Source organism: Misgurnus anguillicaudatus, chromosome 12 (assembly GCF_027580225.2).
Source record: "Misgurnus anguillicaudatus chromosome 12, ASM2758022v2, whole genome shotgun sequence".
Lineage (NCBI taxonomy): Eukaryota > Metazoa > Chordata > Actinopteri > Cypriniformes > Cobitidae > Misgurnus > Misgurnus anguillicaudatus.
In genome coordinates, this window is record NC_073348.2 from 39,005,028 (window position 1) to 39,027,922 (window position 22,895).

The following is a 22,895-nucleotide window of genomic DNA, read 5'->3' on the forward strand; positions in this document are numbered from 1 at the left end:
CTTAATTTAATTGCTGCACTTTTAATTTTGAGCCACTGAAGGTTTATGGTCGCCTAATGTACTTTAAAGTTAATCTAAATTTCTCCCTAGTGAGTCTGTACCTGACATTACCGCTAGATGGCACTGTTCCTCTTTGCCAAAGTAACAGGTTAAATGTTTATCAAAGGTGGACAGAGAAACTAACCAAACAATTATTTTGTTTTCCATTTATTATTCTAGTATTAGTTTAAATTCAGCACTTATATCTAGTAAAATTATGCATATATTATCAAATATTTTAATGTTACTGTAATGATTTAAATAATTTTATATTTTAATGTTTTTGTGGTTTTAATGTGGCATTTTTACAACTACTAAATTGCATTTTTGAAAAGCTTTTGGTGCATGGATAAATAAATTGATCATCGATTCAGTAATAACATTATTAACACTGACGATGTTCAATATTTGTGTTATGTGTCACAGCTTTAAAATGATGGCCAATCTTATGCATGTATTAATAATACACAGCTGCATGATTAAACATGTAAGTGTTATTTATCTAGTCTAAACATTTAAATGATGCATATTTAATTTATAATTTATTCTGTTATATATATTGAGGACGTTTCACATCTAGCTATATTTAGAAATTGCTTTAAAGAAATCAATTCCAGTATAAAAAATAAGACAATCTGCGCTAGGCTATTTCATTATCGTTGAAGAATAAAACATGCTTCTTTTGACCATATATTTACACAAGATAACTTTAATATATATACATTATATCTCTGTTAGACTTCCTTAAAGGAAGGCCCTCCCCTGTGCGTCAGTCTCCGCCCTCAGTGCGCGAAGCACCGCCCCCTGCGCATGTGTCCCTGTGTAGGCATTGGTGAGAAATCAGCGCTGAAATAGATGAGGGAATGTCAAACTTGTTGCCGATAGCCGGAGGTCAACACATCTGACACAAGGATAGATGAAAAAAGCCTTTTTGGAGACTGAAGCATTTGATCAAATAGCATGGATTGCGCGGACTGCACGGACGAAATGAAAGAAAAGGACGTTTAATTCGTTTGGAGAACGCGTTTCATACTGTGACAACAAAAGGAACCGTCGGCTCTCCAGTTTATAAGGCGCGCACACAAGGCACTGTGCTTTGCATTGAGTATACGCTTTTCTCATAGGAAGGAACGAACGCGCAAAGTTCTCTTTATTGGACTACACATTTAATGCATTTTGTTTATTTTTGTGCGTGCATTTGAGTTTTTTATTCAAAATAATTTGTGCGCGCATCGCATCGGAAATGTGAAGATGGGACATGAGCTCCGTTTTGCACTCCGTTGGATTTGTGTTGAAGGATTCGGGATCGTTACGCATCGATTAATAACGTAAACGAGGATTTTTATTTGAGATGTGCGTTTTCCAGACCCGTTTCTCTAAGGGTATATTCAGGTTTATATGCGTCTTGGATGTAAAGCTGTGCGTTTTTTTGTTGGAACTGAGGTACTTCCAGTTAACGTCACCTAATATGTTACTTTCACGTCATTAAATATTTACGCAGTATTATCGTAACGCATATGCATGTGAAATGAAAATCTTTAGTTTTTGGTAGTATAATAATGCTGTTGTAATTATTTACATTTTTAAATTGGCTCTTAACATGGACCCTTGGGAAAGAAGATACATGAGAAAAAATTACTCTGTGGAAGTAGATAAAATGGACTGCATTTTTGCAAAGGATTGTTCTTTTTAATCGTTCTTTAAACTTGCTGGCACACAAACAGAAACAAAGGAATTCAAGTCCAGTGCAAACTGAAAATGAACTCCAATTATAACAGTGCTGGATTTCATATGAAAGGGCCGTCGGTAGCTGTGGAGCCGATGATGGGCCCCTTAAATGAATCCCCCATGCAGGGACTCAACTTCATGTCGAACAGAGACCAGTATGGATTCCAGACTCATGGCCATGGGGATATGCTTGGTATGGGAGTTCAGCCACAACATCAACTCCACATGCAAGGACCATTCAACCATCAACCGCCTAACCACGAGCAGCATTCACATCTGTACCAGGACAACGTGCCCTCTTGCTTGCATGGGGACAGACACATGGGCTTTAATAACAACAATGCAGGTCACCCGCATATGTTTGAAGGAGGATTTGGTCAGCAGCTCGCTGAAGCACAGTCACGAGAATGCATCTCGCAGCAGCAGCAGCAACAGAGAATGGCCGCAATGCCCGAGTTTCAACCTCACCATAACGGTAACCACGCCGTTCCGGCGCCATGTCTGCCTCTGGACCAGTCGCCTAACCGCGCTGCTTCGTTTCACGGCCTGCCTTCCTCATCCCCCGAAACGCACAGACTTGAACATTACAGGCTTTTCCCACAGGGCCGGATGGGGGGATCAGAGCATTGTTTTCCCTCTGATCCTCTGTCAGGGAATTTTGATATGACTGGATTCTCTAACGCCGAGTCCACGGAGCCCAAACTTTCCTATTGTGAAACAGGGAACCAAGCGGTCGGGGGTCCTTTTTCTACCTGTAATCGTTCTCGAGGGCCCATGATGGGAGGCTCTAAAGTCGACCAGCAGCTACCTCAGCAAAATGTGTTTTCTGACAGATTTGGTAACAGGGGGAAAATGGATCCAGGGGTTAATGCTAGACATCACCTCATGGCGCAGCAAAGAGCCGGACCCATAGCCAGGCAAAACCCTGGTTCCCCTGCCCTTCCTCGGTTTTATCACACACCTGAATATGGACCGAACAATACAGACTTTCAAGGCCCTATGGTGCAGCACGGTATGGATCGGCCGGTACACAGACTGAACAGCCATAACATGAATCCCTTCGGGGAGCCGGTATTTGATGTCCCTCAGCTAGCACCTCAACCCCCCCAGCACCCTCACCTTAGCTCACTGCCTTATTTAAATATGGCTAAAAGGCCACGGTTTGATCTCCCAAATGGCTCGGCTGGAGAGAGCTGCAACCCCCTAACCAATGGCTTACATAATCGCCCTGGTCTTGAGAACCATCTCTCCCCTTCTGCTTTTCCTTCTCCCATGGGGGACTTCACATCTCACGTGACGGATGGGTTTCCATCAGGCCCCCTACCCCTGAGCTCCGGCCCAGAGCAACAACAACAGCCGCTGCAGCGACGACAAAATGCGGCAATGATGATCAAACAAATGGCATCGAGGAGCCAGCAGCAAAGAATGAGGCAACCCGACCTGCAGCAGTTAAGTCTCCACGGGAACGTGACATCAAACGGAATGGGCTGCAGAGGGCCTCTGGGTAATGTGTCGCAGTCGAATTTTGAGAAAAAACATAATTTTCATGGAAACTTTGACAGTCCCCATCTACCTCAAGAAAACTCATGGTTTCCTGAGCCACAACAGCAACATTGTAGGGAAACAAACACTCATGCCCTGGAGCAGACAGAGAACGGACATAACATTATTTTTAGACAAGGTGTCACAAGCATGGACATGCAGTCTTTGAATTCTCCAGGAGCACATCATGCATTCGAAAATAATGTCAGCAATCCTCTGCAGATGCAGTCTCCTGATGAGGGCAACATGCAGTCGGGCGCACCCGTGGACAGGAGGCCGGCCGAATTCGGAGGCATGGCTATGAGGAGGCAGCATAGCTTCCCTCCTGGAGGGCCAAATCAACAGGGAGCCCCCCAAAGCAATCCACCAGGATTTAGCTCCTCTCCAGGGAACTATTCCGCCCATCCTGAGTACCTCTCCAGCCAGCACCTGTCAGTCAATAAGCTTGGGGCCCTCTCTTTGGGGAATTTGAACAAAGCCAATACAAAAGACAGTGTGTTTGGCCAAAGCTGTCTGGCAGCTCTTTCCACGGCCTGCCAGAATATGATCGCCAGCCTTGGGGCCCCGAACCTCAATGTGACTTTTAATAAGAAAAGTCAAAATGAGGCCAAACGCAAAGCAGGTCAGGTTGAGCAGGACATAAATAGCAATGGCAGTAGTGTAGCTTGCGGCCCAGGAGCAGAGTATTTTCAGAGCAATGCTTCTCAGAACAGTCAAACGCCTTGCTCTGGGAATAACAACAATACGACGGCAGGTCAAAGTGGTACGGGCCAGATGGCGAAAAGGGAAGCTAGCACCCTTTCCCCAAACAACAACATGGAGTCTGTATGTGAGGGTAAAATGGCAACAGGCAATGGCAAAGGGAGGGGGAAGAAAAGACGTGATAGCGGGCACATAAGTCCCGGAAACTTCTCCCCTCAGTGTAGCAGTAACCCGGTTGTCAGCCCGAGTCAGCAAGGTTCCGCTATAAACATGGGCATGGAGAGCAGGGGTAAAACTCCAGAGAGGGCCATGGTCTCCCCTTCCTTCGGAAAGCCCGACCTGGCGACCTCCATGGACAGCGGAATTCAAAGCGTAGGCAAATCGGATGGCGTTTCGCCCTGCATGGATTATTTAGATGAAGCGAGCCCAAACTACAACAACGAGGATGCGAGACCTTGCAGAGCCGGCGTGAAGTGTAATTCTGAAAACAGAGCCGGGTACGCTGACGCTCCGTGCATGGAACAGGTGCGGACGCCATTGAGCAACGCCGGCCAGGACGAGGTTCATCCTCTAGAGATTTTGCAGGCTCAAATCCAGCTGCAAAGACAGCAGTTCAGCATCTCTGAGGACCAGCCGATGGGAGGGAAAACGGGCAAGAAGGCTGACTGTCAGACTGGACTAAATGGAGAGTGTGCCATGGCCAATTCCAGCCCGGTTGCAGGCAAGGGCTCTGTGAATTCCATTGACCTTGACGCTCTCATGACAGAGCAGCATGCCACCTGGTATGTCCCCGGCAACAAGGCTCTGATAGAGGACCCCGCTAATGACAAGTGCCTGGGATTCTGGGATAGAGCACGAGGCCAGAGTGACAACAAAGAAGGTAAACTTCATTGACTTGCAGTGAGAGCATGATGAATTGGTGTTTTTATGGACTGTTGAGTTTACTTTGATGGCTTAATGGTCGAATAATGAACAACCTTAGGTTGCTTAACCTCAGGCACAGGGACCCATTTACAACTAATCTGTCACCCAGAAGTGAGCTTTAATTAGCACACTTTAAAACACTCTGTCTACAGCTGACAGAAAAGAGGATGCAAAAATCTGAATGAGAAAAAAACAATAACTTACCCACTGACTGTCTGTACTGAGAAGATTGTTTGCCTATGTGATTATATCTCAATTGTAATTGGGTGGTAAAGTTTTATTTATACATATATAACTATATAAAAAATATGTACACTATTATAGATTACAAAGGCAGACATCTCCTTAGTACAGAGTGTGTGTATTTGTGTGTGTGTGTGTGTGTATCTATATCTACTTACCTACCAATATATATATATATATATATATATATATATATATATATATATATATATATATATATATATATATATATATATATATATATATACGCACACACATCAATTTATTTCTTTTTTATAATAGTGTATTTATTGGTCTTAAATACAACTTACATTAACTGTTTTGACAAATAAGTTATCTGTATGCATTTGTCTAGAATTATCATCAGTAAAAATAACTGCTACTGCTACAATTATTAAACAATACTATTATTAATAATAAATTATAAAAATTATAATAATAATGCTCTTAAATATTAATATTCCTGATATTTGGTAAAATATGTAACACATCGTTTATAATGTATCTAAATATTTTATAATATTTTTCGTTACTCATTTACATAAAAAAGATATTATAGCTGTGTTATATAAAAACTGAAATGTAAATAGTACAAATAAACAGGAATCTGAAGTAAATATCAGGAACTCGGTTTTAATGAATGCACAAAGCTGATAAGAGCGACCGGCAGTGTTAAAAAAAAATACGTTAGATAAGTCTGGTCTCCATAATCTATTTCTGGTCCATCGATATTTTTTACCTCAGGTTTTCTTATTTTATTTACGGGAAACTTTACCCGGCCGTTCAGATGTTATGTTAGAGGTGTAATATTTCAGTCCAAAGCATCACAGGTCACACACATACACAGAGAGAGGGAGAGAGAGAGAGAGAGACACTAAGTACCTTAACGTGTCCGTGGCTGTGTTTGCGTTATTTTGGAAATAAAAATCGTTGGAGTTTGCCAATAATTTGCCTACAGACATGTTCGAGCTCGCATTGGCGTTATTAAGCCGGGTTAAACAGAGCCATTCAGGCGCGTGGCCAAGATTTCGCGCGCCTTTACCTCACAATTCTCTTTCCTGTCACCTCGCGCCATCACACGTGTCATATTTAGATATGTGTCGCGTCATAGTCGTGAAGGGCATACTTTATTTTCTCTATAGTTGAGGATTGCAGGAAAGCAATAATACAGAATTATTTTCTTATAAAATCAGCAAGGATATGCATTTTAACATCCAAAATACCACAAAAAACACAAACCTGTTTTTTGCATAAATCTCTATTTTCATGTTTTGCCTCAGGTTGAGTTTTTATTGTTATGTTATTGTTTTTAAAAATCTAATAATCCTCTTTAAAGGGAGCTTTTTCTTGGATCACAATTTTTTTTATCACAATGTCTTAGACTTGCAGTCTTATTTTGTTATCTATTCTTCTTCTTATTTTTTATATGTATAGCATTTTTGTGGTACTCTTACATTATATCATTTTAATGTGTTTTACTGTATAAACTTTGCAATAATTTCTGGCTATGATTAAATGAAACAACCAAATGCAGAACACATATTTAAGCAACAAAAATGCAGTTATGAATTCGTTTGCGAGCAAGACTACACATCAGAAAGTCAAAAGCGAGCTTCAGCTCAGAGTGTGTTTTTACCGTTTTGCCTAATAAATAGAGAAGGTTGTCAGATGCAATTTCTCAAACGGGGGCTGTCGGATATTCTGACAGCTTTGTGGCTCCGAGAGTAAACACTAAAAGACCAGGACAGAGAGAAAACAAAGGAGAAGATGCAATGGTCTCCTGGGAAAACGACTCAAAACAACACTCCAGAAACAGGTTTAGAACACAGGTATAGAGATGCATTTTGTGAGGGAGGGACATCCTTGATGTGAAGAGAAAACATGGCTTGATATCCGTGTGGAAAAAAAATCAGCAAACAGCGTGAACTCCAAACTCCGTGTAACGTGCACATCCTTTACATAAATGAATTTTAAAATCTTTGATGGTTTTCCCTATTTGTCAACAAACCAAGATATCTCAGTGGGTCCTAAAAATCATAGAACTTCAAAGTCCAAACTGGATTTATCCAAATATCCATATCTTTGATTTCTCGTTTACCCAAAAAATCTGGTCTGTAAAGCGTGTGACGTTGTCGCAGAAGCACACTTTTAAGTCTTTACTCATCTGTTAGTCCTTGCCACCATTTGCATGCAATTGATTTTTAGTAAATTCAACAGCTTCCGCTCATGTGATTGATATGATCTTGTAAGTGTGTGGTACATGCGCAGACGCACCTCTACATGGGAGTGTTTGTTTGCAGAGCAGAATTAATTAGACTGTTTTCCCATGGCCGTGGTGTGATACGCAGCATTTTTCCATGAGGAATGTCGGGGTGGAAAAGAAAAAAAAACATGATCTTGTCTTGCTTGTCTTGGCATGCGCCGAATTCCGCTTTTGCATTTTGTCAAAAGACAGGCGTGTACCGCCAAAGATGCACCAGCAAGACCAAAAGCTTTGAACGGTGCGTCATCGCTCTTCACTAAACTAAACTTAAGGAAAAGTTCACTCAGAAATGAACATTCTGTCATTATTTACTCTCGTTTCGCCCCACCCTGTATGATAGTCTTGTTTTCCACACAACAAACGCGGATTGGAATTTATGCTGCTAAAAACGTAACCATTAAATACATTTTTTGGGTGAACCGTTCCTTAAAAAACTGTATAGTAGTGTTTTTAAGAAGAGTTTGATAGAGTTGTTAAAAAAATGACGAATAGGTCGCCCCCGAAGCTTGAAGCCAAGAAGTTAATTTTCCATGTCACCTCATGAGTTGTCGTCATTGTCATACGTGTTTCTAAGATCATTAACGTTCTTCTCAACGACCCCACCCACTGAAACATAAACCAACAAGTTCTCCCCCTCATTTGTAAGTGACCAGGCAAAACTGAGAGCTTGCCTGTGAACTGCATATGGAGCAGAAGGGTGTTGCTTTTCCATGCGTACGCTTTAGCGCATGTGTTGCGCTGGCCAAGAGAACATGTCTAAGAGCCAGACAGAGCAGTCAACCATCCCGACAGCAGTCAGCCAGCCAGACTGGGCCCCACAGCTGGCCCGGTTTCCAGCCCTTCCCCTCTCCCAAAACTAGGCCCAGTGCTCATGAAGGCGATCCCTGTCCACGGTAGTGGAGGGGGTGGGGGACGGCGGGGGGGTCGGTGGAGACGGCCCCAGGGCTCTGATGTGAAACTCCTTCAGTGCTCTGGGCCTTCGAAAACTGTGAAAAGCTCTTTCATATCCCTTGGCTTGGGTCCCGCGCTCTCTTTAGAATATTTTAGAATAATTTCATTCTAATTTGTCAATGGAAATTCAATCCATATAACAGCATATAAAAACAGGTTCTAGAGGGACTAGTTTATGTAAAAGAGAACGTTAGTGCCAAGCTATTTTCACACTCTTGTGTGGGGAGACACCCACTGTGTCCCCTGCAGTTCTGTTGGCTGCTGTTTAGAGACTTGGAATATAGCCGTGTAACAATGATATGGATACGATCCCAGCGTTTGAGTAATGAAGTCTGCACTGTCGGGATGATTTGCGAGATGAGAGTTTAAAGAAACGCTTCGTCCAAAAATGAAAATTCTGTCATTTACTCCCCCTCTTGGTGTTGCAAAACTGCATGACGGTTTTTTTATTCTTGGTGGACTACAAAAGAAAAAGGTTGAATGGGGTTGTACCAGCTGCCCATTAGTCATCACTGTAGCTTAACTTTGTCAAGTTTGTTTTCCGAAAGACAACAACAAAAAATTGGGTTCTTTTGAAATACTATTAATTCAAGTTACCGCAACAAGTGTTTTCTTTTTTCCTATACGTCAGTGCTGTGATGTGATCTTAATTTGTTTTTCTCTTCTATCTCCCCACAGGACATGGGTAGAAGCACCATCAGACGGCCAGAAGTGGCTCTTTAGCGTATCACTTAAAAAGGTAACAAATCTATCCGTCATCACAGGAAAAGCCATTGACTTCTTTTCCTCTCTGCCATACAGAGCGTAACAGCAGGGTTCCAGAAGTACAAATCCCATAGAGAAATTGATTCGTAATGACAACGTATAAACCTTTCAAGACCTACCGTGATTTTTGCTACTGTAGAAAATCTGTATTCTCAACGTTAAATTTGGTTTAATTTTAAGCTCCACCTATAAGAAAAGTTCCTGCGTCCAATCCCATGATGCACTGCGAGTAATGTATTTGCATAAAATGATCAAATCGCAAATTCCCGCACCTTACCCCCCTATTTTCCGAAATTTGGTTCGAATCGTAGTTTTTAATCTCAGGGCTGTCAAAAAAATTATTTCAAAATCCTTACGGAGAAAATTAATGGGAAAAATACTTCCGAAACCGAAGCGGTCACTGCTGCGCTCTATTATTCGTACCCACTTACTTGATTTTCACGCAATCAGATGCAGACGCCGCACCATCTGTCTCGTCAAACCGTCCCACAGTTTGTGTGTCTCCCGTTGCTTTTTTTTTATGTCCGCAGCATTTCCACGGCGACAGAATGACTGACATGTGTCGCGTCTCTGTGTGCGCTCTCCACAGGTGCTGCACGATCTCGGTGTGGGGATGGGGGAGGGACCCAGAGGGAAGCCACCCGCGGTGCCCTGATTTTCGGGACCGGGGGGTGGAGGCCCCCCCGCAGTTTCATTCGCTTCCAGATGCGACCCAAACTCATCCAGAACAACTCCAACCACTTTGGGACCCAGCCGGCTGCTTTCTCAAACTGTCGGCTTGGTGTTTTCCAGCATCAATTGGATATCCGTTTATTTTTTTACTAGCACTAGAGAAGCCACGACGCTCTCCGGGTGTCCGCAAAGCAAATCTTTGGGCCAACAAAATCTCTTTAGATTCGCAGGAGAGGAGAGACAGTGGGATACAGGAAACACACAAGCACATCAGACTGGAATCTTGGACAGCGAGGCTCGATTGCTTTTAGTGTATTTTTATCCTCTAAAACCGTTGTTGCGTTTTTGTTTGGATTACCTCATTTTTTTTGTAACTTGACTTCCGAGTGAGGCTTAGATTAGATATTAAGAGAGTCCTGCTCTCTCTATAAATATTTATTCTCTCTGTTTGTTCAGCAAAGCTTCTTTATTCATATCTAAACATTTCGAAAGACTTCTATTGACAGAAAAACTGACTTTTCCCCTTACAATTGCTATTTTTTATTTTTTGTTATGTTATTCCCATTTTGTTTCCCATTTAAAAGAACAAAAACTGATCGTCCAAGCATCCAAAAAGAATTCCTTCACACGAGAGGACGTCAGCTCCCCGTTATAAAGCTTCCCTTTTTCTATATCCGAGGTCTACAGCACCAGTCTCCATGTCTGTGGTGGGTCAACCTTTTGACTTTTAAAGGCCAGTGGGGGTTCTCTCCTCTCCCTACTGTTTTTGGAAATTTGATATTCACCCTGAGAACATCCCTTTGTGACCCTGCCTGGCCAGCATCGGAATGCCATTGTTTCAAGTCGAAACTCTGCTTTGCCTGGGTTTTCCCTCCTTACCGAGCCTCCATTGAGACCCCGAGCTTCCCTCTGCCTTTAAACCAACTGATGGTGAATATGTTTAGTTGGAATTGGCAGGCTATTCAAGCGAGGACAATGGTTCGTGACAAAAGACTTTCCTTTTAAGAAAATAGGTTTTCTTCTGGAGAGAAAAAGGTCTTTAACCAATTTTTTGGTCTTCGACACCTCTCCGTTTTCTTGTTCTACCTCTTTTCTTCGTTTTTCTCTCATTATTGTGATATACACGAAGCTTAAAGTGAAGTTATTTGTGCCCGCAGAGTTTTTTTTGTAAATAACCTGTATATTATGGATCAGTTATTAACAATAAATATGTTGTAAATGATGCACTTTTCCAAGCGTTACTTGTTCCTCCGCGGAGCTGCTGTCATTTAATTCAGTGTTTTCCAATGAAATGTGGCGTTCCTCCCAAGAGAAACCTAAATTAGCACACTCTCTCTACCAAAGACCCACGGCTTAAAGTTTAGTCTTAAATGGCGACGAGGACCGCAAAGCAGCCATCCATTTTTGTTTGATTAAGGGGCACCGGGTTCGAGATATTGCCTGAGAAATGCAGTCTTTATGTTTGCCCTGAACTAATCTTAAACAGTGGGAAAATATTTTCGAGAGAGTGGAGCGGGTTAAACTGAAGTCAAATGACAGGAGGTTGTTTGTGAAACGCTCAGCTACAAATCTCCAGTGGTTTGGACGGGTTTGAAACTGCTGGGTTTGGGTGGTGAAGTCTCTAGAGTATCTTGATCGTGATTACCTCACTGTTCTTCGTGTAAATCATTGCTTATTGATGATAGCAAAACACATGGAGACTTCATGAATAGAATTTGGGGATTTCGTTGTGAGCAGATGTTAAAGTGCAACTGCAGGACTCAGATTTGTTTATTGTAGAGAATTAAACAAAATGTCTGTCAAACGTGTCTGTGAAATCTATTAATGCAAAATAAGGACAATTTTGTTGATGTTTAAAGCAGCGGTATATTTTCTTTCAAACTTGCAACCTAACTTTTTGGTGTGCACTGTTAATAATGCACACCTCGAGACTGCCGTATTCAAACGGACTCAATACCGCGGTGATTTCGATTCCCAAGAGTGACGCACCGTCTAAGAGACGGAATCTTTCACAGGAAACGCAGTCTGAAAAATGTCCTAGCGCAGTTAGGCCGAAGGTGCGTTTTCTTTGGCTGGCGCCAGACATTCTTGTCCTTGTTTTTCCAATTTACTGGAGCTACAGTGAGACAGTTTTCCCATTTGGAGATGACTGTAGGCCTCTGCTTTTACTATTGTTGACTGTCACTGTGAGACTAGTTATAACCTGTGATTATATTTCACAAAAACTTGATTTAATTTTTCCACGTGACAAACATAGAAAAACTTAGCAAACAAGGTCAAATGGTAATATACTTTAATTTAGGATAATAAAGATGCAGATGTTTCTTAAAAAGCTTTAATCGCATGCGAACATTTTTAGAAAGCCCCAGAGTTTGGTTTAATTGAAAGATGAGCGCTGTTTTAATTACCACAGCCGTCTGATGTAATTACACGACCAGTCAAAGGTTTGTACACACCGAATCATTCTTTATTGTTACTATTCCAGAATAACAGTCATTAAAACATAAATGCTGGGATGGGAATTATATATATAAAGCAAACAATGTTAAACAAATTTAAACGGTTATATCTGCTCTGCACATTTATTTTAGTAATTTATAAAAAAAATTGTTCTACCTAAATGTTTTTATGCATTTAAACAAAACTAAAACTGTTTTAACTATTGAGATTTCCGTCAAGTGTATCCAAACGTGATCGGTCTCGAACAAAAACAACAAATTTCACCGCAGCCATTTTGTGGCCACGTCACGAACGCTTTCGCAACGCAAAGCGAGCGTGACAGCCCTTCACCTCTTCAAACCTGAGAAATTCTCACATGTTTGTTTAGGTTTCCCCGTTCCCCATCCACCGTGCGTGTTTGCCGGAGCGCGACCGCACGGTTTAGTCCTCACATACATGTTAATATGCAACACGAGTGGCTCGAAAATTGCAGGCCTTTGAGAGCCTTGACAGTCTGCGCATTCATTCTGTCCCAAAGCAGGTTTCCTATTCATCTCGCCTCACAGAGGAACACCATGGTGGGACCGCTGGAGAACGGGAGACAGGGCAGGATAGGAGGAGGGGTATCTAAGCCCAGCTTGGCTTTAAGAATGGGATTCAGCAATTGGTGTGCAAATGGCAGTGTCTCCCATAGCCCAATGATCCCAGAGGAGCCCAACGGAGGAGAGACACTGGCTTGGGTCTCTGTCTGTCCCCTGAATTTTTCATAGGTCAGCCTTCACAATACACACTTAAATAGCTGGGCAGAGCCGATGGAAATCGGCACAGAGAAGGAAAATCCACCCCCCACCTCCGGAACAATGGGAATAAACAAAGATTTTGGTATCTTTTTAAGGAGAGCTCATCCAAAAGCAAGTTGGTTGAAAAGGGAGAGAAGTTTTTAAGTTTTTTTCGGAAGAGAATGAGGACGGGGGGTGGAGTGGAGCTCTTGGGAATGCATTGGAATCTTTATATATATATATATATATATATATATATATATATATATTCCCCCCGCTTTAGCCCAGGTTGTCTTAAACTTCCTTTTGTTTGTGTTCTATTGGCTAAGCAAGCAAGTGTCGTGGGGCAGTTTAGGCTGTTTGGATTCACTCAACACTTCTATTATCTCTAATGGTTTTGGATTGGTTGTAAAGACTTCCCATGTGTCTTATCTACCCTAGAATTGTCGGGTGGGGGGAGAGGTAATTGGTTGATTGTCACATACTTGAGTCCTCAATAATTGTAATGATGATAAATTTCGCTGAAGACGTAGCGGATGACGTGAGGGACATTTGCATTTAATATGTGCATATAAAATGCGCCACTGATTTAATCAGCAGGTAATTGATCCTCCGACTGGTTTTACATCAGTATCCTGAAGCAGTGAGTTGATATGGTACACTGTTAAAATGTCTGTAGAAATTACAGTATTGCTGGCAGCCGTTTGCAGTAACTTACTGTAGATTTATATTTATGTTTTTATTGGCAACCGTTACATTAAACATTATCAAGTCTTTACAGCATAAAACTAAATATGTTAATGAGGATTTATGGTTACACTGTAACGAATTGCTGTAAAAATTACAGCATTATTTTACAGCAGCGGACTGTTTTTCTTATAATACAGAAAATTGCTGTAAACTGCAATGCATTGTGGGGCCGCTTGGCGGTTTAACCCAATATACAGAGTATTGCTGTAAATTTCAAATTTTCAGAATGCATTGTGGGATCTTCAACGGTCGAGATTCGTGAAGCGCCAACAGGAGTGATTCACAGCTGTGGTAAGTGACTCGTGTATTTGTTTGTAATATTTGGAAAGTGCAGTAGTATATGAAAGTATCTAACAGTTATATTAGTGGTTCATTTTGGAAACGCCCATGTTGTCGCATCGGTTCTCCGTTCGCGGGGGCGAATGATACATACGCGGGTTTTGAAAAGCACAGTCGCGGTAGTATTTCACACATACCCCGACGCTTTCTACTTTAAGTTACATTCCGTGACAAAAATTAGGATTTACAGGAACTCCTTCGTCGGCGGGACGCGAATGAGACGCGGGGTTTTAACCGCGCGGTCGTTGTAGTATTTCACACATATACCGCCTTAACTGGGTTCCTACGTTAAGAATTACATGCTTCAGTGAGAAAGTTGAGGAACAAAGTCGTCCGCGGGACACGAATGAGACGTGTAATGGGCTTCATCTGCATCGCGGTTTTGGTAGGATTTCACACATTTCCCTGCACAATAGCAGCTATGAACCAAAAACTCTGGGATTAAATATTTCAGCGACCTTTAGGATTTACGCGGATTTCGTGTTGATCAGCACACTTGATGTTTTTGGTGTTTGTGGTATGGTTTAAATTTGGACCCATCTGTTAACACATGCGATTGAACGAAAACGCGTTCCTAAACAGTTACATAAACACACACAATGCGCTTTAACCCGGTAACGTTAGCTTTAAATTACTTCAGGATAATTACGTTTGATTAATAATGTTTTTTCCTTATTTCATAATCCTTTTATATATACACATGTGTACAGTACAGTGCTTAATTTGTAAATATCTTTACAGTGGGGTGAGCAATTGGACAGGCAGGTGGAGAGGTAAGAGCAAATCCTAATATACATTTAAAGTTATATATTCTATTTACAGAGAGTTGTTTATTTGTGTTTCAGTTTTAATCTGACATCCCTAGGGACTTACATTAATATATTTTTAGGTATACACTGTGTAATTTGCTTATTGTTTGTTTGTAACGCCTCTTGTTAACTTATTTGGCTTAAAATAAAGAGGTAATTTACCCTAACATTAAAATATGGTTTAAATGTAAAAAGATAAATAGTAAAGATAAAGTATAGATAAAGAGTACAGTTAAAAATAACTGTTGTTACATGTATTTGTTTTAGGAGACACTAGATGCATTCATCCCAGCTTCCTGTCTGACTTTGCCACTCTGTTCACAGCATATCATCTTCATTCAAAGGTACAGTAGCTATTCAATCTTCAGCACATTACATATGTCACACTGTCTATGAAATTCATTCTAAAGTCTTATAATTATGTTATTTGGAGCATCAAATTTTGATTTCAATCACTGATTTTACATTGATTTCAATCTTTCACACAAACTTAGTCAATATTAAAGGAATACTTAATTTTTTTTTAAAAAATCCAGATAATTTACTCACCTCTATGTCATCCAAAACGTTGAGTACTTTCTTTGTTCAGTCGAGAAAAACTTATGTTTTTTGAGGAAAACATTCCAGGATTTTTCTCATTTGAATACTTTATTGGACCCCAACACTTAACAGTTTTAGTGGAGTTTAAAATTGCAGTTTCAAAGGGCTCTAAATGATTCCAAACGAGGCATAAGGGTCTTATCTAGCAAAACGATTGTCATTTTTGGAAAATAAAAAAGGTGCACTTTTAAACCACAACTCCACGTCTTCCACCGGCCGTGTGACGCACCAGCGCAACCTTGCGTAATTGCGTAAGCACATCGAAAGGTACACAATTTGCGTAACATTTTAAACAATAAACTGACACAAAGACATTAATTAGTATCATTCCACATACAACAACGTCGGAACAGTCCTCTTTCTCCACACTTGTAAACACTGGGGCGGTAGTTTCTCATATGTCATCTGTGACTTTTTGACGTCATAACGCATTACGTGAGGTCACGCTGGCACGCCACACGGCTCTCTGCGTGTAGAAATGACAATCATTTCACTAGATAAGACCCTTATGCTTCGTTTGGGATTGTTTAGAGACATTTTAAACTGCAATTTTAAACTGCACTGAAACTGTAAAGTGTTGGGGTCCAATAAAGTCCATTAAAATGAAAAATATCCTGGAATGTTTTTTTCTCAAAAACTTAATTTCTTCTTGACTGAACAAAGAAAGACATCAACGTTTTGGATGACATGGGGGTGAGTAAATTATCTCGATTTTTTTTTTTAAAGAAAATAGAGTAATCCTTTAAATATATCAAGATTATATTTTCACAGAATGTTCTTTACATTGTGTAGGATGATTTTATAAACTGTAAATCACATTTAGCTTTAGCTGGGTTGTCAAACGTTAATCACATTTAGTAGATATGATATATCTGAACTTGAATTATATGTAAGATCTAAATTAGGTTAGTAAATTAGTGGGGCATTTAAAACGTTGTGGGAGTTGGGTCCTAAGGACTGGAGTTTAGAAACAATGCTTTAACATATTGACTCATTTTAAAAACAATTACATGCCTCAAAAACTGAAACCAATCCGAATTATATTTATTTTCTGACTCTTTAAGCGCTCTGTATCTGGAGAGAGGAACAAAGAAGTCAGGAGGAAAAGTAAACATCAGGCCAAATGGTACAGAAGAAACAGGTTGCAGTGAACCTACATGTTGCTACTCTTCTTTGCAAAGTGATGGATTTGCAGTGGAGTTTCTACAATGTAAGAAGTACATACACATACAAAGATCTCTTTTTTTCTTTTATTATTCTCTATCTGTAGCTATCATCCCTCAATCTGTATCTGACTGTATTTAATCTATCATCACTCTATGGGGCTGTTTACACTTGGTATTAAGATATGTTTTTATCGATCGAATCACAAGTAGACGAGAGACACATCACGTTTACACCTGGTATTTAAATTCTTCTCTTTTGTCCACTTTTGAGCGCTTCTGTCATCTATACTTTGAGGGGGTGGTCTGTGAGACTGTGGGTGAGTCTCTCTGTTAAACACGAGCGGGAGTAATGAGAAGTGTATATGGACGTGAACTAATATTATGTCGGAGTCCGCTGCTTGTGTTGTAAGTAAACATGCTGCACAGTGTTTTGTACATGAATATGTCACAGGTCGGAGCGGACCACAGGTGTCGTGAGTCACGCCCCTTTCTAGTTTCCACCTCGAGGAGGTCTCAAGAGTACCCCAATGACCAAACACACAGAGAGCGTAAGTATAATTAAAACAAAACTTTATTTACCGTAAAACTTCAAATAATAGCCTGGTCCCAAATAGACGCCTGTCTCTTTTAGACGCCTGGTGTGACGACAGGTTTGGGTAAATAAACGCCTGTCTCAAATAAAGGCCTGGTCTGTTTTTTAGTTTCGGGTTGTATTTACTCATCTTAAACCCGTCAGATAGTCTGTTTAAGACAGTTCTATGGTGCAGATTGAACACGCTAAAGTTTTTTTTGCTTACCGGTAGATGTCACGTGTTCCGTTACTCATCACTATGACAACACAACAAGCTTCGTCGCCAGGATTGAGGTGATGATGACAGTAGCGAAGTGGCAATCACGAGAGTCTGGACTTTTCCCGGTGGGCCGGTAGTGTTTTGAGGCCGCTGATAATAGCCGGGCTTTCAGTCTTTTGTCATGCATGCACTCCCGCCACACATTGTATTTCTCGCGCGGAAACACTATTTATCATATTTAATATGCTGCAGCGCCAAAAATGTATCTAGCCCCACTGCTCTCTCTCTCTCTATCAAGCCCGTCTTCCCTAGAGTTCTAGTCGAGCGAGCCAATACAAAAAAAAGAGAAAGAGGCTACACAATAGCCAATCAGAACATAGCACTGTTGTATCTGGGTAAGATTTCACACAACAACCAATAAAAAAAACATATCCTTGTTTGCTTTATTTATACTGCCAATAATTTAAGACTGTTGTTATTACACAAACTAATTTGTTAAACACATTCAAATTAAAAATAAAATGTAATATGTGGTAACCTCCTGCTGTCATTCTGGAACAATTAAATTAAAAGCCTGTCTCTTATAGACGCCTGTCTCTTTTAGACGCCTGGTGTGATGATAGGTTTGGGAAAATAAAAGCCCGGGCTATTATTTGAAGTTTTACGGTAAATTACTTAAAATTATGGGGGAGGGGAAAGGGGAAAGCTAAAATCCAACTAGCAGGCACAGTTCCGAGTCTCCTGGACTCTGTAGCAAGCAAATTTCCGGTGGGTCCTTCTTTTGCTTATCTCCTGGTTTTTGCGACGACAAACAGCTTATTCATGGAGTTTCTTTGTTCTGCTTCAGCGGCCCGATCTGGGGCACTCTTCTCTTCCTGGGTACAAGGAGAGACAGAGGGTGAGTATTTGGAGGCTGGTGTATTGATACCTGCACTTATACGTGCCCAACACCGAGTCGGTCCCGTAGGTGTGTCCCTACTCGCCCTATGGCCGGATGAGCAGTGCTTCTGCTGCCGGGCTCGGCTCCGCCCGTCGGTTGGAAAGGTGAGAAGTGGCTGCTGTGATCGTCCGCAGTTCCCTTGGATGGTGGCACAGGTAAGTACTGCCGAAGGGAGGTAACTCAATCTGTGATGGAAACACTGGTAAGTCAACACTTCATCGATGACTGGGGCTTTGGGTTTGATTCGGGTAATGTACGACTCAAACTGCGGCTCGTAGCTTTAAGCAGAAGGCAAGTATTTTTTTTACAGGGGAGTGGAGCTTCACGGTTACTTCGGGTAACGTACAACTCACTCCACTGACTCTTAGCGTTAGGCAGAAGGTTAGTAATTTGCATATGACTGGGGCTTTACAGTTACTTCAGGTAACATACAACTCGATCTGCTGGCTCTTAGCTTTAGGCAGAAAGGTAAGTAATTTCCAGGCAACTGGGGCTTTACAGTTACTTCAGGTATCGCGCAACTCGATCTGCCGGCTCTTAGCTTTAGGCAGAAAGGTAAGTAATTTACAGGTGACTGGGGCTTTACTTTTTCTCCTCTATGACTTCTCAACAACAGGCGGGTGCTCCACCTATGTAATTCTTTCTTGGCGGTGGACTTTTGGCAAGTAGATGGCGAAACAGTAAGTAAATGGAGCTTACAGACCTTAAACAGCGAGAGCGTCTTGGCACTGGCCTATGTTGAGGCTCCAATGGACAACGGTTGAGCTGGGAACTGCTGTGCTGAGCCGAACGCTTCCCTCTCCTCTACTCCAGCAGACGGCACAGAGATCTAGACAGGGGCGAACCTTTGTAGGGGCTCCACAACAGGTAATGTTATCCACACAGCTTACTTTCCTCTTTCAGCAGCCAAGCCTCCTCCTTGCATATATATATGCTTTCCACTTTTCTCACATCGGTCTTTCTTACTTGGTTAGTTCACCACCGCCTCCGCAGGGACAGGAAGATCCAGGATGTCGATGCAGGGCGTCAACGTAGGGTATCCATGCAGGAAGTCGCGGATGGCATATAAATAAAATGTCACCTCACCAGCCTTGACGTCCACTTGGTTCACCACGACTCGTCCAGCCTAGAGGTGGTTACTGACAGCACAAACACAGCATAACACTGCAAGGTTTCAAGTGTACACACTCACGGCAAGGACAAGGACTCACCCACCGCACCACACACACTCTAAGCGAAATAGGGTCACAACCACGGCTGACTAGGACTCGTCCTGAGATTCGTTGGGCGCTGATTGCAATGGAGGGTCGACTGTGACCGCCGCGACCCCTTGCGTCTTCCTTTACTTGTGATCCCTGGCTCACCCACAACTCCTTTCCACAGTGGGGCCTCTCACCTGTATGCTAAAACTCACAACACTCTCTGGATGGCTTACTCTCCAATATGATGTAATTTACAAATGTTCAGAGGTACTCACAAACGGTGATAACACTCTTCATTTGTCTCCTTCCAGATGTCGGATACTCTTCACACCATCGGTTATCAATCGCTGGTGGTCTCCCTCGGCGGCACTACCGGTAAGTATTCCTATTGCTGTTACTCAGAGTATGTTATTGTTTTGCATGTGTTGTTTCACAGATCGTCATTCAAATGTGATATACTCAGCCCAATCACCAGTGTCCTTAACTCCGTCTTCACCCAGTCAATAGTATCCGCCGCCTTCACACCGCTGACTTCACCCAGACACTAAACTCCTCTCACCAGATCGGCTAGAATAAACTGCACCGTTTGCCACTTCTGAGGCTCTTTATATACTCCTCCTCTTCTCCCCATTGTCCAATCAATAATCGCCACACTCACTTAACACACCTGTGCCTGAGGAAGCCTGATTTTCCTCCGGGAATTTCCCGGAAGTGCCGGTGTTTGTGTTTTACGGTCCGGGCGGAACCAATTTCCACCAACTTTAGCTCCGCCCCAAAAAGTCACTCTGTGACAAATATATTAGAGCTTTTTCTAGTGTAGTGTTCTCTAGTCTAGTAATGTAAATTCACATGTGATTAAATGTGTTCAAATGTCTCCGCCCATTTATCTAATCTGAGGTACTGAACACAATGTTTTACATCTTTTCTGACATCTGGCGCGAACACACGATGTACAGTGCTATTTTTGATAAAACTAAAGTGGCTGATCTCCGCGTAGTTTCATTTTGCAAGCGTGTGAAAGTTGCGCAATCTTATTTCGTCAATTGCGCTGAAATATCAGAGAAAGATCTAACATGTACAAAACACTGTGCAGTATGTTTACTTACAACACAAGCAGCTGACTCTGACATAATAGTAGTTCACGTCCATATAAACTCATCATTACTCCCACTCGTGTTTAACAGAGAGACTCGCCCACAGTCTCACAGACCACCCCCTCAAAGTATGCAGGACAAAAGCGGTCAAAAGTGAACAAAAGATACGAATTTAAATACCAGGTCTAAACGTAATGTGTCTCTCTCGTCCACTTTTGATCCGATCGACAAAAACACCTCTTAATAAGTGTAAACAGCCCCTGACATCGCTCTGTTTCTGACTGTATCTATAATCCCTCTATCTGTATCTGACTGTATTTGTTATGCATCTGTCTTTAACTGTATAATTACGTTTTGTAATATCTAATATATTGTCCTTCTATTTTTGCTTAGCCGCCTTTCGCAACCTGTGATGGAACACAGTCTGGAGCCGAATTGTTCTCCTTGACCAGAAGTTTATTGGAATCGCTTGGGATCATTTGGACACACTGGACTGTTCCTGCAGTGGTGACAATTAATCTGTTTTTTATGTAACAATTATACAACATTTTATTTCGTCATCCACGAAAATGATTTGTGAGTCCTATTGGATTTCCTATCAACAGTGAAGGTAAAGACCCATTGTTCCACACTCTTTTATAGCATTATCAAGCTATGCCATTGTTGTTGTCATCGTTGTTTAGTAACCTCTAGCTAAATATATTTAATATTGTGCCTTTAAATTTATGCAGTTTTTTAGATATTCCTCTTTCTGTGTGAAGGGCCACACAGTGTACATGTTTCAATTACTTTAAAAATATTTAATTTCATGTCCATTAAAAAAAAAACATTCAAAATATATGTTTTGACATTTTCCATGCAAATGTAAAAGTTATATATTAAATTTAAATAAATTTTGAACTGTTTTTAAAGCTTGTGTTATTTTTTAATTTTGTGAAATAATAGGTGAATTATGTTATGTACAACATGTTATGCAGTTACATAAAGTGTAAAGTTTGCCTTAAATGTATTTCAGTGGCCAGTTTTAATCATTAGAATACTATACTGCATTTACATACTAAATTATAAGTAATTTACTGTAAAAAAATACAGCATTAGTTTAAAAATACAGTTTTTTACAGTAATCAAAAATGCAGGCAAAGTCTGTAAATTAAATTACAGCATTTTTGTAAAAAATACAGTTTTTTACAGTAATCAGAAAATACAGGGAAAGTCTGTAAATTAAAATTACAGTGACACTACTGTAAAAATTACAGTAACGTGCTGGCAACCCTGCTGCCAGTATTTTACTGTAAAATTTACAGGTAATTTTTTACAGTGTATGGTTTTAGTTTTATTCTGTAAAGATAAAGACTTGATGTTTAACGTTTATTTAGTCAGTAAATAATCTAAATTTAAATCTACAGTAAGTTACTGGAAAACGGCTGCATAACTACATGGAACAAATAACATAGAAATTACAGTGTTACTTGCATCTGGTTGCGGGTAATTTACGGTAAATGTACATTTATGTTATTTACTGGCGAGAGTTTGTTAAATATTAAATATTCACAAGTCTTTATCTTTTCAGAGTAAAACTATACAATTACAGATGGGATCATCATCAACCTTTTTCTGTTTTTTGCTTCAGATTTTGTTTCCCAGAATGCTTTGCTTGATTCTGTTATTTCAGTCCCACTCTGTACAGACACAGACCTGAAATTGTCTAATGTTGATTTAACCTTGAACAAAATGTTGCCAGTACATAACATCAGTTTAAATCTACGGTAAGTTACCGGCAATTAATACTGTAATTTCTACGGAATTGTTTTACAGTGATATCATATAAAACATTTTTATTTGTGTTGTAAGTGGCTTCTAAACACTGTTATACTGTTATAGTTTAATGCAAGCTCTGTTATACCTGTAGAGATCTTTCACATCAATTTCATCCATTGCTGCCATTTCTGTTCACGGTCACACAGCGTATTTAAACACCTGACCTATAAATGTCATGTGACTAATTATTTTGGCACCGCAGGAAAATGACGCTGACGTTTGTCATTGGCGCTGACAGTCCAGAATCCATCAAAATCAAACATTTAGTCATATCATAAAATATTTGCAATTAACATTTTGCCTGATTTTTTCTGCATAATCGTAATAATATAGATAAAT

The 22,895-nt window shown here is 40.8% G+C and overlaps 1 protein-coding gene and 1 long non-coding RNA gene across 5 annotated transcripts in view; one reads left to right on the top strand and one right to left on the bottom strand.

The window, feature by feature from the left end:
• LOC129446461 (uncharacterized) overlaps positions 1-6,536 on the bottom strand; it is a 51,612-nt gene extending 45,076 nt beyond the window's left edge. For all 3 annotated transcript variants that reach the window (XR_012372656.1, XR_012372657.1, XR_008645190.2), the window contains exon 1: positions 6,061-6,536. This is a non-coding gene — a long non-coding RNA (uncharacterized lncRNA). The remainder of the gene's footprint in view (positions 1-6,060) is intronic.
• The window catches only part of mn1a (meningioma 1a), a 29,127-nt gene continuing 7,087 nt past the window's right edge, over positions 856-22,895 (top strand). The window contains exons 1-3 of one of the 2 annotated variants that reach the window (XM_055207502.2): positions 856-4,891; positions 9,071-9,131; positions 9,747-11,051. In XM_055207502.2, coding sequence (XP_055063477.1) covers positions 1,798-4,891; positions 9,071-9,081 — 3,105 coding nt within the window. In that variant the 5' untranslated portion in view covers positions 856-1,797 and the 3' untranslated portion in view covers positions 9,082-9,131; positions 9,747-11,051. Of the gene's footprint in view, positions 4,892-9,070; positions 9,132-9,746; positions 11,052-22,895 lie in introns of those variants that run through there. The other variant, XM_073874585.1, reaches the window with a different exon arrangement.